This window comes from Mytilus galloprovincialis, chromosome 12 (assembly GCF_965363235.1).
Source record: "Mytilus galloprovincialis chromosome 12, xbMytGall1.hap1.1, whole genome shotgun sequence".
NCBI lineage: Eukaryota > Metazoa > Mollusca > Bivalvia > Mytilida > Mytilidae > Mytilus > Mytilus galloprovincialis.
In genome coordinates, this window is record NC_134849.1 from 53443906 (window position 1) to 53462919 (window position 19014).

Sequence of the window (19014 nt, forward strand, 5' to 3'; positions counted from 1 at the left end):
TTGATGTACAGTTTGGGATCCACACACCTCAAAAGTATATATATATTGGAACGAGTACAAAGAAGAGCTGCACGATATACCTGCAACAGATATCACAATACCAGCAGTGTATCTGAAATGCTAGAAAATCTAAAATGGCAAACCTTACAAGAACGCAGACTAAAAATCAGACTCCAAATGTTCCACATAGTCAACAATAATATTGCAATACTATCGCAAGATATACTCATAAAAAGCCAGTCTAAAACAAGATCTATCCATCAACAAACATACAGACAACTTCAATGTAACAAAGACAGCTTTAAATTTTCTTTCTTCAGCCAGACAATCAAAGATTGGAACAAATTACCACCCGATATCTCAAACCAAACCTCTACAGGCAGCTTTAAGGATGCACTTACTCATGTTACTCATAAGGTGCTCCTTAAAACATTAATTCACCTAAACTAAATGTGCTTATTGTTTTTATGCCCCACCTACGATAGTAGAGGGGCATTAAATTTTCTGGTCTGTGCCTCCGTTCGTTCGTTTGTCCGTTCGTTCGTCCGTGCGTCCGTTCGTCCCACTTCAGGTTAAAGTTTTTGGTCAAGGTAGTTTTGATGAAGTCCAATCAAATTGAAACTTAGTACACTTGTTACTTATGATATGATCTTCTTTTGGCCCCAATTTCATGGTCCACTGAACATAGAAAATCAAAGTGGGAGTTTCAGGTTAAAGTTTTTGGTCAAGGTAGTTTTTGATGAAGCTGAGGTCCAATCAACTTGAAACTTAGTACACTTGTTGCTTATAATATGATCTTTCTAATTTTAAAGCCAAATTAGACTTTTGATCCCAATTTCAAGGTCCACTGCACATAGAAAATGAAAGTGGGAGTTTCAGGTTGAAGTTTTTGGTCAAGGTAGTTTTTGATGAAGTTGAAGACCAAACAACTTGAAACTTAGTGAACATGTTCCCTATATGGTATGATCTTTCTAATTTTAATGCCAAATTAGATTTTTTACCCAATTTCACGGTCCATTGAACATGGAAAATGATAGTGCGAGTGGGGCATCCGTGTACTTAGGACACATTCTTGTTATCTTATAGTTATAAAAAATATATATAAAAAATGTAAAAATTAAAACTTAAAAAATTGTAAATTTCATAAATAAATAAAAGAAAAAAAAATGAAATTTACTTAAAACGACCTCATACAGGCATGCGCCGGAAAGTAATCCTAAAAAAATTGATGGTATATATTCCGTAACTAAAGAAGAAGACTATGTAATTAACTACATTTGTACTGTATGATACAATGCCTATAACTTGTTTTAACTTTTATATTGAATTTGTCACAAACTCATTTAGCACGGTAACAATCAGATTGACTATCATAACAATCAGATTGACTGTCATAACAATCAGATTCACGGCCGGGCCATCATCACACGAACAGTCAGATTGACACCTGTAAGGCAGCAACCATTTGATTTTCTGGGGGGAGGGGGGTATGGATTTTTTTTCTTCCTAACAGACCTTTTTATCGACTACGGTGAAAAACAATCTATTTTTTGGGCGACAAGTCGAAAACATTTGTTCTTTTAATCGTAGCTTAACATATGGTGGCAGCTGAGTGTGAAACAAACATTTTTTTTTTCTCAGGGTCAAAAACAAATTATTTTTTTCTCCAAAAACTGGAAACAAACTTTTTTTTCCAAAAAAAAATCTATAGCCCCCTCCCCTCCCTCTGAAAATCAAATGGTTGCTGCCTTACAACCACACTTGTAAGAATCAGATCATATGGACACTTGGAACACATAATGTAGACAAAACCGGGAAATGCAAGACAAACCCGGGACTCGTTCACATGTTTTATACTTTTACTGGTTTCAATTTACCGAAGGAACCAGTTTACGAATTTCCCGCGGAAAACATAAACGTAAACAAATCCAAACAATGCCACAAGTTAAAAGCAAATTTATTGTATCATTTACGTCACAGGTGAGAAACTTATTACACGCATATTATCATTACTCCTTAATAGGTGATGTTCCGCACGATTTGGCAATTGCAAATGTAACGGGAAACCATTTATTTCCGTTGAAAAGTGCAAATGAGACATATCGTCGTGTCATATGTTTTCGGGTACAAGTGCTATAGGTAGCACTCCACAGTTAGAAAATAAAATTAAAAATGAGCCCCAAAATGTTTTATCATCTCCTATTCCTGGATTTTTAATACATTAACCTAACTGTTTGTGTTGTACATGTGCATATGTATGTAATCAGTATCTTCCATAGATTCAATTTTCCAAAGTTAAAAGGGTGAAAATTAATTCCGTGTATGTGTATCCATGGCAACATTCAGCATTTATTTACCATAAAATATTGCAAAAAGGGGGGTGAACATGTCATATATCCCCCCAAAATTTGGATCAAACTAGAATTTCAATGCCTTTGAGTGATACCTTTTTGGAAACTGTTTTCTTAAATCTTCCTAATGATCAAATAAAAAATGGGTGTCTTTCGCCTCATTTTTTCGTAAAATCCAATCACAAAGTTCGTGCGATAAAAAGTTGGAAAAAAACATTACAATAATTGCCGGACCAATGTATGGTATGGACATGCAAATACGGACTTTCATACAGAAAACAGCCTATATTACATACATTACATAACCTTGATGTTCATATAAACCCAATACAAAGGCTATTTAAATACTCAGCTATCCAAAAATGAATTTTATTGCACACTAGCTCTCATATTTAAAAAATCCACAGGGGCCAAAATGCGAAACTACACACCTAACTGTGGAGTGCTACCTTAAGGTGAATTTTTTTCCCTCCTGCCTCAAATTTTTTTATGTTTTCTGTGTTCTACTAGTTGTTACGATGAAAATGGTACCTTAGTTTTTAAAATTGGTTCAGTAATAAAGATTTTATGAAGGTTAGCAGTTGGTGTTGAAACGCGACAAAAAGTGATTTTAAAATAAATGCTGGATCATAGTGAAAAACTTCAAGTCTGTCTCATTATAGGGGTAAATTTCTAAAACTTTTCCCTTTTTTTTATTTGAAATTATAAAATTGCCTTAAAAGAGGACAAATTGTACATGTTTTAGGTGTTTGAAAGCACTTATAGGTAATTTTTGCTGTAAATAGCATACCTAACCTTGGTTTAGAAGCTCTCAAGCAGGGTATAAATTTCTAACAGTACTGGCATCATTAAATTTAATTAATGCCAAATTATGATATAAAATCCTGCTAAAAATGTTTATTTGACTTATTCGCATTCAAAAATATAAAGCGATACATTCTGAGATTATCATATAAAGCGCAATCTTTGGTTACAAGGGCAAAGCTAACGGGGTACAAATTTAAGACCGCAACATGTCTAAGTGTCAAAATGTGTATATTTGGTTGCTAAGGACAGTAAACAATAAAATTAACATAAATTGCATTCCTAGCAGTTTTTTTACAATCAGAACTAAAAGAAGAACACAAAAGACTAAAGATTTGTGGTCAATTTTAACTTTAAAAGTGCATTTCTGTGCTTTCTGATGTGCCAAAAGGTAGCACTCCACAGTTAGAAAATAAAATTAAAAATGAGCCCCAAAATGTTTTATCATCTCCTATTCCTGGATTTTTAATACATTAACCTAACTGTTTGTGTTGTACATGTGCATATGTATGTAATCAGTATCTTCCATAGATTCAATTTTCCAAAGTTAAAAGGGTGAAAATTAATTCCGTGTATGTGTATCCATGGCAACATTCAGCATTTATTTACCATAAAATATTGCAAAAAGGGGGGTGAACATGTCATATATCCCCCCAAAATTTGGATCAAACTAGAATTTCAATGCCTTTGAGTGATACCTTTTTGGAAACTGTTTTCTTAAATCTTCCTAATGATCAAATAAAAAATGGGTGTCTTTCGCCTCATTTTTTCGTAAAATCCAATCACAAAGTTCGTGCGATAAAAAGTTGGAAAAAAACATTACAATAATTGCCGGACCAATGTATGGTATGGACATGCAAATACGGACTTTCATACAGAAAACAGCCTATATTACATACATTACATAACCTTGATGTTCATATAAACCCAATACAAAGGCTATTTAAATACTCAGCTATCCAAAAATGAATTTTATTGCACACTAGCTCTCATATTTAAAAAATCCACAGGGGCCAAAATGCGAAACTACACACCTAACTGTGGAGTGCTACCATAGTCAAATCGGCACTCGGTCAATTCGGCAACCATAAGAAAAAGTCAAATCGGCACTTGGTTAAATCGGCATCTAGTCAAATCGGCACCTATTCATTTCATGAAGAATTTGATTTATATTTGGTAGTGATAGTGTAAACCGTTTGACTTTATATTTTTTGCATTGCTCTTCAAATCCAAGGAAACTGGTACCAACCCAAGGTTAAAAATATCAAAAGGTCCCCGCCCAGTTACATGTACACGTTACACATGTATCTCGGCCCATAACAAACTCGGCAAATAACTTAATGGGCCTCACAAAATGACTCATGTTACTTAGAACTGATAGGTAATATGATACAATTGCTGAATTAGAAAGGATTTAAAGACATATGTACAGTGGAGTCCCTGGTGATGATGTGCATTAGCTGATTTCATCATATCACCACAGTAACACAAATAAAATAGTTCTTATTATTGTTTGAGCCTTCTGAAGGGATAGAAAAGAATAAATTGATAAGTTCAAAGTAAAATCACAAAAATACTGAACTTAGAGGAAAATCAATTCGGAAAGTCCATAATCACATGGCAAAATCAAATAACAAAACGCATCAAAAACGAATGGACAAGAACTGTCATATTCCTGACTTGGTACAGGCATTTTCAAATGTAGAAAATGGTGGATTAAACCTGGTTCTATAGCGCTAACCCTCTCACTTTAATGACAGTCTCATCAAATTCCGTTATATTTAATAAACAGACACAATAAATAAAATAGTCAAAATATGGGTACATCAGTCATCATCGTATAACAATTTTAAAAGGGACAGTTTAACAGAACACAAAAACATCCACTATCTACGAACGCATTCATTGGTTTGAGTGTCTGACGTCAGAAAATTTTATACGTCACATAAATTTGTCGTTAATGTGCATACAAACAATTTTAAAATCTACATAGGCAATGTTAGCATACAGGGTTAAAAAATCAAAAGGATGTAAGAATAAATTTCAGAAATAGACCGAGATTTAAACTAGTCCAAAAGTTATATAGAATTTATAAAAATCCACAAATAGTTAATTCCACTACGAGATTGAATGATTTTGACGTTTGTGGTTCAACGTATATTGTAATTCATAATAGAAATATATCATAATGTTATAAGAACAAAAGAAATACAAAAAGTCACATATACAAAACAAACCACCAAAAAGTGAAAGCCAATACAAACACATTGACGAGATGTATAAGTACCGAGCCACGTCAAACAGATATCTCATAAAACCATTCAACAGTAAAAGTAATATTAATAATAGAACAAAGACAAATGAAAGAACTATAAAACACATTGTTAAGATGATAAACAACATCAGTACGCAGAATCTATACATCAAGACCATCGTGTATTATTTGAGAAGTTGATACGGAATATTTATCAACAAGGTCTTGGTACCTTCCGATGAACTTTTTTAGAAAAAGGATGAGACATTCTTTGTCATGGTTCATCAACTTTCTACTCAGACACTGATGACGTTTTACAAAGTCTGAGTAGGAGCTGCAAGCTGTTGAATATCGAATAAGTTGGGAAATATATATCCCATATGCAGGTGAAGTTGGTATATTGCTACTAAGGTGGGGGAAATTCAAGAGTTAGTTAATTACTGAAATCCCGTGATTTACCATATTTGGCCAATTTCCATTAAAAAAAACCTACATCATCAGATAAAATTTGTTTTATTTAAGTCAAATGTATATCAGATTGAAATAAATTTTGCTCTGCATCCTTGGCAGTGTGTTTTGGGGGGGGGGGGGAATCAACTTTAATGCATATTATAAAATTACACAAAGTCTTGAGGGTGAAGTCAAACAAACAAAATTTTAAGAAATAAAAGTATGTTATGAATGTGTTCACAAAATATTATCCATTTTTTGTGTTTTATTAGTTGAATGCAGTAAAGTTATAAGTCTTATGTACGCGGATACACCAGACTGCACTGTACCTTATGTAAGATTGTGTTTGTGCAGACCATTTACATATACAAATGTATATAGGCCAGTACAAATACATTGTAGCTTTGGGCACAATTGGAAATTATTAAAGCTTTAACATGTTCAATGTAACACAATATTTCCTGTGAGACTAATTTAATAATGCATATTAAAAGACTGGAATTAAATAACCTACGAGTTGATTTAATTTCTTCATACACTACATTGTATCAATACAATTAAAATACAAATGCAGATATGGAACTTCATTGGGAGACCATGATTTACCAATTTAGTGACTAAAATGAACATCTACAGGTTGCAAAGCACTGTCTTCTAAGACCATTATGCATCGGAAATACTTCTGCCTATCAAATTACGAAATATTAGTGAACCATTAAAGATTGATGTCTAAAAATAGTTTATAAGTAGATAGATTGAAACCAAAGAATAATTTTAAGGCTGGTGTCTGTGTAATTACCCATGAACTGTTCAATCAACATTGACCAAAACTTTTCAAATTTTAATGTGTAACTGATGATGAAATGGAGGTCAATGCTATATTGATGATTTTCACTTTCTCTGTTCAGAAGTTGTGATTCTTGTAAGATTGCAAAATAGTGTTTCCAGTAGTGTCAATGTTGTAACTTATTAACCGTCACTTTCACTGTTCATATGGGAGTTATAATGGTCCTTGAAAATTTTAAAATAGTCTTTCCAGTCATGTTTGTGCTTTAACTTATGAACTGTTCAACCAAATCATTTTGTAATTTTAATTTGTTGTTACTGCTGACAAAATGGAGGTCAAATTTGATATTGATGAAAAAGTAAAATCACAAAAATACTGAACTCCAAGGAAAATTCAAAACAGAAAAGTCCCTAATCAAATGGCAAAATCAAAAGCTGGAACACATCAAACAAATGGATAACAACTGTCATATGCATGACTTGGTACAGCCATTTTCTTATGTAGAAAATGGTGGGTTAAACCTGGTTTTATAGCTTAGTAGCTAAACCTCTCAATTGAATGACAGTCACATCAAATTCCATTATATTGACAACAATTAGTAAACAAAACTAGTTGACTTGAATAATACAACTCGGTAAAAATGTCAAAAATACATGTAGGGGTACAGCAGTCAACACAGTGTTATAATCTTAATCACAAAAATATATAAACCCAAACAAATATGTAACAACGAAGATTGAAAAGGCATATATACAAAGAACATTAGCAAAAATTAAGACTCAAATGTTCAGGAGTTCTGGTCCATGTGATATTGAAAAATGCCAAGACACAAATTAATGCTTAAAAATCCGGTTTGCTGTCCCTCTTTCAAACTCTTGAGAGCCTATAGTGTAGATATAGGGCCAGGGTTTTTTAATTTGTTGGTTTACAGACCCTTGGTTCAAATCAAGGTTCGTATCAATGTCACAAAGTCCTATTAAATTTCTCCTGATACATTTATGTGTGTAATATTTGCAACTGGATGCAAGCCGTGACATTAACATTACACTCTTATTTCATTTATTTTAATAGGATGAACACTATAAGGCTGCCAATCTTATTACATCTGATGGTTTCAAGAAGTGGTTATCCCATCCAAAGGAGAGATCAGGAGAGATTTCTGTAACTCTGCAATTAGAAAGAGAATGTTCCATATCCTATATAGATATTGGTTTGTATTAGATAATTTAGTAAATATAAAGTATGTGTACTGGCCAATTCAAACACTAAGGGGATTTGATATTTTGCTTTATTTCAAATATTTGACATATGTTTTGATTTCAAATATTTATTTTGGGAGCATTATATATCCATCATGACTGTGACTGAATGATCTATATAAAAAAATAGGATGCTAAATTATTTTTTTTTTCTTTAATTTTTCCATATTTTACCTGGAGCCAATTCCTAAAGTGCTCAATACAAAATGTTAAATAAAATAGGTAAGATCAGGTGATAGCACAATCATTATATTATTTATTTTGGTCTAAATATAAGAGTTCATGCATTTCAGGTGTCAAAATCCATCAACAGTGATATTGTTTGCTTTTTTCAAAACTACCTCTACCCTTTTTTATTGGGAAAATATGCTTCATTTTTATCAAATTGGGAAATTTATAATAAACTATGAATTTGACTGGAACTTCAATTTGCAGACCCCTTTCAAGAGGTTAACCCTTATTTGAAATAAGACCCCTTATTGTCAGTGATGATACATAAATACTATAGACCCTAAAATCTGCACATATAGTCATTTTAGGTATGAAAAATGTTTCAATGGGTGTTTTTCAGTTTGAATTCAAGGACAATTACTACTGAGACTGCACTGTTTGGGAAAAAAGTTCCCTTTTTGAGAATATTTAAAGCCATTTTTTTTCAAATTGGGAGGCTTCTCCAGGGGGAAAAGCATTTATTCTCCAGTAATTTTAGGCAAACAATATCACTGATCTAGCTGTAGTGTACACGTATATTAGTCTTAACTTTTCAAATACAGATTATTGCATCTTTATTAATCTACATTTAAGGTACTCATTGGTGTGCAAATATAGAAATTCAGGTTGGAAGATCAGACTGGCCACAGGGTGAAGACTATGAAACATTGGCCCCTACCTGTATAATGATGACACCCATTGATTGTAATCTAGCAAGGAACTGTACCAGCACTAGAATGTTCTCATCAAGTAAGATTTCAACTGTTCCCTTGTATTTGGAATTTAAACTTAAAACTGAGCTAATTTTGGGTATACAGTCCATATCATTGATCAGCCCTCAATTTAGCCTTCTGAAATGGTTGCCAGGGCGACTGTTAAAGCGGATTGGCGACAAAACATTCAAAACTGGTTGCCATTTGGGCAATTAGAAAATTGAAGACCTGGCGACAGTAAATTTGCAGAAATTTTGCCCTGATCCGAGTCAGGTTTTAAAAAATCGTCTGAGCACTTGACAGTAACACAAATTTATATTGTTTTTCGAGTGCCTTTTAGATTTAAGCTTGATCTTGTAAGAGCTTAATTACATCAGGTAATTGTAGGTCACTTGTAAGAAAATGGCCCAGATCTATCTGTCTTCCCTATATTTTGACATTCGGTCACAACTGCCGTTAGAAAGAAAACCATTGTCATTTATAGCTTGTGTTTATTGAAAGCACATGGTCGAGTCTGATTCTCGATTTCGTCAATAAGTAGATGAAACAAGGTCGGCGACAATTTTGTAACTTGTTCTCATCGATTCAATAAAATACCAGCTACAATTTCGTAAACGATTTCAGATGTTCATGTTGACTGATGGGGCAATCACCTGTGCTTTTGCACAAGTCTGTTGCAAATTTTACAAGACTGGGGCTTCGGACTACCGCTAAAGGTCACAGATTGTCTTAAAACATGTTCAATGTAATAAAATTAAATAAATCATGTGGTTATGTTACAGTTAATTTATACAAACTATTTTTTACCCTCTACAGCATAAAAACACAGAACAAAAACTTACTACTTTTATTTTACAAGGGTTTTTTAGCTAGACAAAAAATGTAGGCAACCTGAAATTATTTCCTGGCAACTGAAATTTCAAGTTGGCCAATAAATTTTCATGTCTGGTGGCCAATTGGCAACTTCATTTCAGAAGCTACTTTGAGGGCCTGTTAATGGTTACTTTTCACAGTGAACATGGTGAATATTGATGATTCTGACATTCTGAAATATCCCTGTACTTTCCTTTAATAATATATGATAGGTCCTGCTGCAACACCTTGAGAGTTGTAAGATTTGTCTTGAGTAAACCATACTACTAAAACTTAGCGATAACATAGAATATCGTGCAATCGCTCAACTTCTAAATGTTTATTAGAAATGTTTACTTACTCTCTAACTCTTAAAGAATTACAAAACACATGAACGACAAGGTAATTGATTATGTACACCTTTGTTTTATTAATCGTAGTAAATGCTGGAGATAATTTACTGAAGTTCAGAGTACATTGTATGAGATAATTTACTGAAGTTCAGAGTACATTGTATGAGATAATTTACTGAAGTTCAGAGTACATTGTAAGTTCAGAGTATATTGTATGAGATAATTTACTGAAGTTCAGAGTACATTGTATGCGATAATTTACTGAAGTTCAGAGTACATTGTATGAGATAATTTACTGAAGTTCAGAGTACATTGTATGAGATAATTTACTGAAGTTCAGAGTACATTGTATGCGATAATTTACTGAAGTTCAGAGTACATTGTATGAGATAATTTACTGAAGTTCAGAGTACATTGTATGAGATAATTTACTGAAGTTCAGAGTACATTGTATGAGATAATTTACTTTAGTGGATTTTTTTTTCACACAGAAATAAGACCATGAGAGAAATGGGCTTGAATATTAGAATTATTTTGAAAAGAAAATCTTTTTGTTTATTTAGTTAATTAGATTGTACTAAATACAGATCTGGCATTGCCTTTTTTATCTCAATAATTGTCATATATTTCTGTCGTCTGCAGAGGATTTTAAAGACCATGTTACATCAAAGACTTGGGACAGAATAAGAATCATTTGTCGACAACCATTGAAGAAGGATGTACAATTTGGGTTGTCTTTCCTTCGTATTAAAACAATGGACACTATCACCCCCAGTAAAGATCTGTCTTCAGTTTCCACAAACCAACAAAAGACAATACGATCCATTCAGAAACATTTCTTTGGGAAGACAAAATCAAGGTAAGCTAGTAAAAAATCTCTTTAATTGACAAATTATTTTACTCTATCGATAACATGTTTGAATTATCTCATAAAATGTCATTAAAATGGATGCAAATAAAAAATAAAAAAGGGAATTCAATTCATTTGTAATGATGTTTTTCTAAATGAAGATTATAGGACCATATGGTTTATCTCAATTTTGAAACAGTTTTTACAAATATGAAACAAATATCTTTTGTTCAATTCAACATTTTTCCACTAAGATGTATAAAGGGAGACAACTCAGAAATTTTATACTTGAATGTACAGACAACTTAAGCTTTTAAATTTAAATGTTTTGTAGCAAGGAAACTTTTTCTAAAAGTACAATACATGAGATATCCTCTCTTATTTTATTAAAGTACTATTGGTTAGTTTTCTTTGTAAAATATATTTTTTTTTTGAATGTACTGAAAATTTACTTTTATAAATTTATGTGTTTTGTAGCAAGAAAAACTTTTCTGAAAGTACAGTATATGAGATATCCTGTTTCATTTTATTAAAGGACTATTGTTTAGTTTTGTTTGTATCCCTATCCCCTCAAAAAATCAGTTTCTCATGATCATTTCTTAGTACGTTTGTATAATATACATGACACTTTACAATTATGCCCCACTTGAAGCTTGAAGCTCCATAACCAATATTTTTTGATGATATTAATTTATGAAAAAAGCATGATCTAGACTAATTTTCACCACTAACAAATTTTTTTTTCATTTTAGATGCACACGCCCATGTATGTTTTATAAAAAATAAAAATTTGAAATGGATATTATTAGCCTTAGTTTTAAGAACATTGGTTGATCAATTTGCAATAAAAAAAAGAAGGATAAATACAACAGCGAGCTATACAAAGACCGTGTAAAAATGTTTTGTTAAAAATGTTTTAAATGTTTGAAAAGCACAAGATTAAGCAGTATATAGGAATTTCTGGCAAAGCCTATTTATTTTTCTTCCACCGGTTTTTATGTTTATTTTTTGTGTGCAGTTCAAGCAGCCCATTAGTATTTTGTAATAGTCAATGTTGTTTTTTAGTGAGACTTCTACAAATGAGGTGAAAACAAAATTACTAAAAATGGCTGGCTCTTCTGAAAATGGTACAGAGATGGAAGGTGCCATGTCACGTACAGCCAAACTAGTGTTAGCAGCTTCAGCAGGAAGTAAACTAAGGGAAGTAACTCCAAATAAGACACCTTTCTACTCTGATACATTAGCACATAAATATGGACCAGAGGTAACTGTTCTTTTCTTTTCAATTGACTATAGTAAAAATTATATTTAAAATGTGGTATGATTGCAAATGGAACAACTATCCATTAAGATGTGTCACTACTTTAGCAAGTTTGCCATAATGTTCCTTTCAAAGTAAATTGGCAGCTTGCATATATTGTACGGTACCTCGAATGACCGAATAACACTGTTATCCGAATAACACTTGTAATGACCAAATAACACTTGAAGTTTTCATATTCGCACAAATAAACTTTTAAACTTTGATTATTAAATTAAATTAAATATCGATGTATTTTATAACTTAAAAATGATTTACAAAAAGCAGATAAGTTCATAAAAAACTTTTAAAATTTAGTGTGCACATCGAAAATGGGATTGAATGGACCTGATACCGGAAATCACAATGGCCGCCATGTTCGATGTACACACTAAAAAATAAATTTAAAATGATCTTTATGAAATTATCTGTGATCTGTAAATCATTTTTTAGTAATAAAATACATAGATTATATATTATTATTTAATAATCAATGTTTTAAAGTCACAAACATGTGCTAATATTAAAATTTCAAGAGTTATTCGGTCATTACCAGTGTTATTCGGATAATAACAGTGTTATTCGGTCATTCGTGTTACCCTATATTGTATTAGATAAAGTTTGACACAGACATTGATTCACATCTTACCATATACCATAGACATAAAAACAGGATTATTTACCAGGGAAAATTTTCAAGTTAAAAGATATTCTTATGAAATTCTTCTTTTCTTTCATAACATGTTTTGTGCAATAAAGATTATATTATCATAACTTGAAACATTTTTTTTTTAAAGTTTGGATGTAGATGGTACTTTCTGAAATTTTGAGATTAAGTTTATCATGCATTTTTTATCATACAATCAGACACATTTACACATTTGTTTTATATTTTCAGTTCAGTGAGGAAGTGGACAACTTTTTAAATGGTTTGCAAATAAAAGAAGAAGAACTTGACAAAGTTACAATTGCTGGTATGTATAAAATAACTATCCCTCCTTTCTTAAGAAGAGAATTTAGTGAGATATATATATATATATATATATATATAATATATACATATATGATAAAATTGAGAATGAAAATGGGCATACCTGTCAACTGACCCGGATTCTGCGGGTGTGACCCAAGATTTTCACAATTCTGAGGGATCACCCGGATCACCTGCCGGGTCATTGAAATAACCCGGAATTTCTGAAAATGACCCGATTTCACCCGTATTTCTTAGCCTTGAGATTGATTTTCAGAAGTAATATTCCTTTGAAATACCGGCAAATTCGTAATTCTTCCATAAACATGCAGTTCATCTAGCTATGTAAACTGTCAAATTAAGTGACCCATTAAGTGCATGGCTTCACTTGACAGCTTTGGTGTCAAACACACTGTTGATTAACATCAATTACCTTAGCTTTAGATCGTAAATAAATTGCCCTGTTGTTTTACAAAGACATTTCAACTAAGAGTTACTTCCCCTTATTTGTCACCATTCAAAATTATTCCTTATATTTACGTTTTATGGGTGAAAAAGATTAAATCATAATAATATAAAATTCAAATACATATTGAAAAATAACTTTTCATTATTTTTATACCTTTATACAATTTTTAAAACAAAGTTTACTTCCTTTAACTGTATTACTATATTTAATCATAGTCTAATTTCCTAGTCTTTTGAGAGATGAATGTTCATACATGTAATATCTCTACATGGTATGTTTAAAGGCTAGTAGTCTCATTTTAAAATTACATTTGAAAAATAAATTTTAGATGATGACAAAAAGTAAAGGACATAAGACTGTGATACACAAGTTAATAAAAATCTTTAAAAGTGTAATGAAATAATAATAAATAAGATTTAAAATGACTTAACCAAGTGAACATGCATTGATGTTTTGGTATCTTTGATATACATTATAAGAAAATGTACCATAAATACTGAAATTCAGCTCGAAAAAGTTTGTACGCGTTATGACCTGAGATTTGATTCTTCAATGCAGGTCATGACCTGCATTTTCATCGTCACAGGTTGACAGGTATGAAATGGGGAATATGATAAAGAGACAACAACCCAACCATAGAGCAGACAACAGCTGAAGGCCACCAATGTGTCTTCCAATACAGCCAGAAAATCCTGCAATTGGAGTAGTCCTTCAGCTGGCCAAACTTCGAATTATACACAAAAAACTAAAATTAAAAATCATACAAGATACAGTCTGGGGCATTACTTGAACAAATAATTTAAAAATTACCTATACATGTAGCTATATAAAATAAGTAATGTTGAAAACAAGGCTATTTTAAACATTACTGATATAATTAACTTTTCTAAATAATTTGTTGATAGCCATCAGTTTATACAGATTGTACAAGCTTTAACAAATTTGTATGACAGTGAGTACTAGTATAAATATACTTCTTAAAATTTGTTTGCCTTTAACTAATTTTACACAGAGAAATAAATGTTATACTATTGATATTTTTTTCAGATTTAAGACATAAATTGGAAAGGAAGAAAAAGAGAAAACTTGACAAAGATGAAAGAAAAACTTTTGCTGAAATGGCCCGAAATTATATCTGTAAACTATTTGGTGAAAGTGATGATGAGAAAAAAGAGAATTCTGGGAAATCAAGGGAGGGAATTGAAAATATCAAAAAAGATAACATTGAAAATAACTCTTCACAAAAGAAAATTGTGAATTCTAAAAAAGTGAAATGTGGAAAAACTGAGAAAATTTGTTATGGCAAAGAATCAAAATCAGGGATAGAGGACAGGCTTAACTCCCCTGACAGACTTATCTCCCCTGTCAGACTAAATACTAGTGTAGATGGGGAAGAAAAATATGGAAACTTTCATCTTAAAAATGACTTTGCATCTCCTAAATCAACACCAGCAGATGAACAGAAGAAGTCTGATATTGCAAATCAACTGAAACAAATAAGACAAAATGCTCATAAAAATTATACAGCAAATGTAGATAAAATACAATCACCTGAAAATTCTACCTCCACAGGAACTAACTATTCTAGTCATGACGAATGTTTGTCAGAATCAGGTTCAAACAACAAGTATGAGAATTTTGCTAAAAAAATGGCGTTAGACAATGAAATGTATAAAAATATGTCATATCTTGAAAGAAAAGCATTTGCATTTACAAATCCTTACAAGGCAAATAAAAACAGCAACAGCATGAGTTTTGGACCTAGTAAATCTGACAGTGGCTACGATGATGAGTCGCCAGTGAAGAATTCCGTCTCATCGCCTAGTACTAATGATCAGTGGTTATCCAAAGTTAATCCTTCTAGAACCGATGTGATGATTTCACCTCCTACAAGAGGTAAAAGGAAGAGAGGTCCAAATGCAGCTATTGGAGGGAGGGCCTCCAAAGTTTCAAAGAACTCTGATGGGGAGATTGAATATCTATCAAAATCTGGGACGCCTAAAAGAGGGTAATTAAAAGATACTGTGAATTCAGAAATTACTGCAATGTTTTTATTTTTGCGAAAAATGTGACATAGTTTAAACTCACATTTTGAAATTTGTTATATGAAATAAAACAGGATTTTTCTCAATATCACAACACATAAAATTGCATATTAGTCTAAAATGACAAAATCACAATAATAAATGCACACAATAATTTCTTAATTGACAATAGTTGATATTACTAAACTAAAATTCATGTCAAACTGGTTGAAAGAGATTATTCCTCAATTTAGATAGAATTTGGTTCTGTGGTGAAAATATTTGTAATGAAAATTGGTATATGGTTTAATTACTAGAAAAGATGTATAGGTTACATTTATGGGATATTTGTAGGTAATCCTTCATAATAATGACTTTCGATACTAACCCCATCTTGATAAGTAAAGCAGGCATACTTTTATTGTAAAAAAAGAATACATATATACAGTACTAAAAGTAAAAAGATTATACATATACAGTGTATCTATTCATTGTAGACGAGGCAGAGGACGTGGGAATGCAATGGCTGGAAAGGAAACTAGACCAACATCATTTGAACGATGTGAAAATTGTCAAGGTTTGTTGAAAATCTAATAAAATCACAATTTTGTCATGAATCCATCTGTGTCCTTTGTTTAATAAGCACATAGACCAAGATGAGCTACACAGGCTTTTTAGTGCCTCTACTTTTATAATACACTGCAGATGGACAGCAATACTATTTATAGGTCTTCCCTCAGGACTTTATCATGTACATCATGACTTTGTGACATCCTGCCTGCCTCAATACAATCACAAGACCCTCCCCTCTCCCATGTTGTCCACCCTTTTATTTCAAGAACATGTTTTATAGACCAGCTTCTATAAAAGGCCCTGATATGAAAAATATGATAGTATTCAATTAAGGAAACTAATGGCCTAATTTAAAACGTTTCCTTTCATGCAATGGAAATATATGTAATATTTATGAGCCATTGTTTGGAATTAGAATAAGATGTTAATTTGAAGAAAGGAAACAATTCAGGATTATTAAATCAGCCAAGTTCAGACTGCTGATGAAATTTTCCTGTGTGATTTTATGGGACACTAGAAGTGTCTTTATTTAAATAACAAACATGCAAGCACTTTTTGGAATATGTAAGAAATTTAATTGGTAAGAAAATGCGTAGAACTATAAAAACACAAATGAAATTCCTAATTTAAACAAAAAATATTCATTAATTAAATATTAAAAAAATAATTTGAAAAAATCAATGATGTTATTCATTTACTGTAAATTCAGATATTATTCCAATTATTTTGATTTTTTAAGAATAATAAAAAATGTGAGATTTTAATTGTGATTTTAGGAAAAGCTTCATATATAAATTTGTATTATATACCAGAATGCAAGTTCTTATTTTTGCTATACTCAAGAAGTCGGATTATTCACATTAAGAAGAACCTCCCATTAATTGTTGAATTTCTGTAATAATGGGTTGCTATGAAGAAATGCAAAGATATGTGTAATCCATTGAGACAGCAATCCTTCATTCAAATAGCAAACAAGACATCAAAAGGTACTATATTAATGACCATCAACCAGGACAGATACAGTTCTTGAAATATTCATTCAGAATATTTAAAGGTTCTCAGTTATGGACATGAGAATACATTTTATACACTGTCAGAGAAAAGTATTGTCATTGAAAATTGATAATGTATATATTTGTGATTTTTTTTCTAGAAACCTTTCCTCCAGGACAGATGAAAAACCATATAATGACATGTACCAATGGCAGATCTGTATCTCCAGATGTCATAGAAGTGGGTGTGTCAGGCCCTGCAGCAGTGGACAGCTTAAGGTCCCCAGAATATGTAGAATGTCCTATTTGTAGTCAGTTTTACAGTTCAGATGTAGTACAGTTTCATGCCAGTATATGTGGAGATATAGGATATTAAAGATTTACATAGTGCTATTTTAAATATTTTAAAAACTGTTTTACTTGTATTTTTATAAAGCTTACTATGTTTCAATCATTGCTACATATATACAGTTAAATAGTACATCCAGAGAAATTTAAAAGCAATCATTTCTGAAGCGTGTTGAGAGAACCACAGTGAAACATTATGATTGATAGGGATGCTGGGTCCTAACTATCTGATTTATACGTAAATGAGTAATCAGTGTATACAATGGTTAATTTGATAATACAAATCTTGTTTTTAAGTCCTTTCAAGAAGTAATCATTATGAAAATTGTCATTTTTAACCAGTAAAACAATTATTTATGACCATTTAAGTTACTGTGTATTTACTTCCTATTTCCTTGAGTGAGTGAGATTGCAGGTTCGGACCCCTGCCGGGTCATACCAAAGACTATAAAATTGGTTATTCCTGCTTCTCTGCTAAGCATGCGACATTTAGGAGTAAAAGAAAAGACTAGGCTGCTTGGAAGTCTGAATAATGTGTGTGGGCCAGGCAATATGTTTTGTCTGTGGACTGTAACCATGTCAACTAGCAAGTTAAAAATCCAACTTAGTGTGTTAGTCTTGTACAAAGCTTGGTTTATGTTCATATCCCACTTACATGTTATCATCCTGAATATGCATTATCTTGGCCACTGGACATTAAACAGCCACCATCTATACAGTCTGCTTAATAACATGTATGTTTTTTACATTGAGGAACATATGAAAACTGGGAATTGATGCCATGTAAATTGTTGACGTTATAAAAAGGGAAGTTATGAACATTGGTGCTGCATTAGAACTAATCATCTTATACATGTATGTTTTCATGTAAATGTAAACATCAAAAGTTTTGGTTAAATTGTCAGCAAAACAAGAGGTAAGGGGTGGGAAGTGGGTGAAAAGGGTGAATAAAAAATAGGGACAATTTTCTACTGGGAGTATGGGGAAGGGAAATGAGATTTGGGGAGCCCTGTTCACCCTTCTCTTCAGGATTTTAATTAATGTAAAGTTATTTAAGGAATCACTGTAATATTTTTTCTGTCTATGAAGAAATAACATAAAAAATGTGGTGCACACTGAATAATCAATCTAGCATGTTATTTTAAAGTTTGCACCACATATTTTATGTTATTTCGAATAGACAGAAAAAAATTACAGTCATTTCTTATAATTTAATTCTAAATTCCATTTTAAACCATAGTAAACCATGAAAAAACGTTGATGATGTCAAGGCCACATGACAAAATTATGTCTATGAGCTGATAAACAAAACAATGTCAGCCAATCAGAAGACGCGTTAAATCCTAAATTAAATTATTATTCATTATTTATTTAATTTGTTATGTCCAGATCACTATTATGTTAGCACTTGACTGCTAATTTAACTTTAATATGATTAAAATGGGCTCAAAAATA

At 31.8% G+C, this 19014-nt stretch overlaps 1 protein-coding gene across 1 annotated transcript; it reads left to right on the plus strand.

Annotated features, from left to right (window-relative positions):
• The first annotated feature begins 1877 nt into the window (after positions 1 to 1877).
• LOC143054231 (uncharacterized) lies at positions 1878 to 17922 on the plus strand. Its single transcript, XM_076227159.1, has 9 exons — positions 1878 to 1980; positions 7718 to 7856; positions 8710 to 8865; positions 10676 to 10892; positions 11949 to 12147; positions 13082 to 13157; positions 14670 to 15630; positions 16144 to 16223; positions 17373 to 17922. The coding sequence occupies exons 1-9, from the start codon at positions 1936 to 1938 to the stop codon at positions 17585 to 17587; spliced, it is 2088 nt and encodes a 695-aa protein (XP_076083274.1). The 5' UTR covers positions 1878 to 1935; the 3' UTR covers positions 17588 to 17922.
• Positions 17923 to 19014: the final 1092 nt, after the last annotated feature.

Excerpts from the sequence above, each read along its gene's own strand:
- LOC143054231 (XM_076227159.1), top strand. The coding sequence starts at position 1,936 with ATGCCACAAGTTAAAAGCAAATTTATTGTATCATTTACGTCACAG. Across the intron at positions 8,866-10,675 it reads CACTAGAATGTTCTCATCAA|AGGATTTTAAAGACCATGTT; the intron begins GTAAGATTTCAA and ends TGTCGTCTGCAG. Across the intron at positions 10,893-11,948 it reads TTTGGGAAGACAAAATCAAG|TGAGACTTCTACAAATGAGG; the intron begins GTAAGCTAGTAA and ends GTTGTTTTTTAG.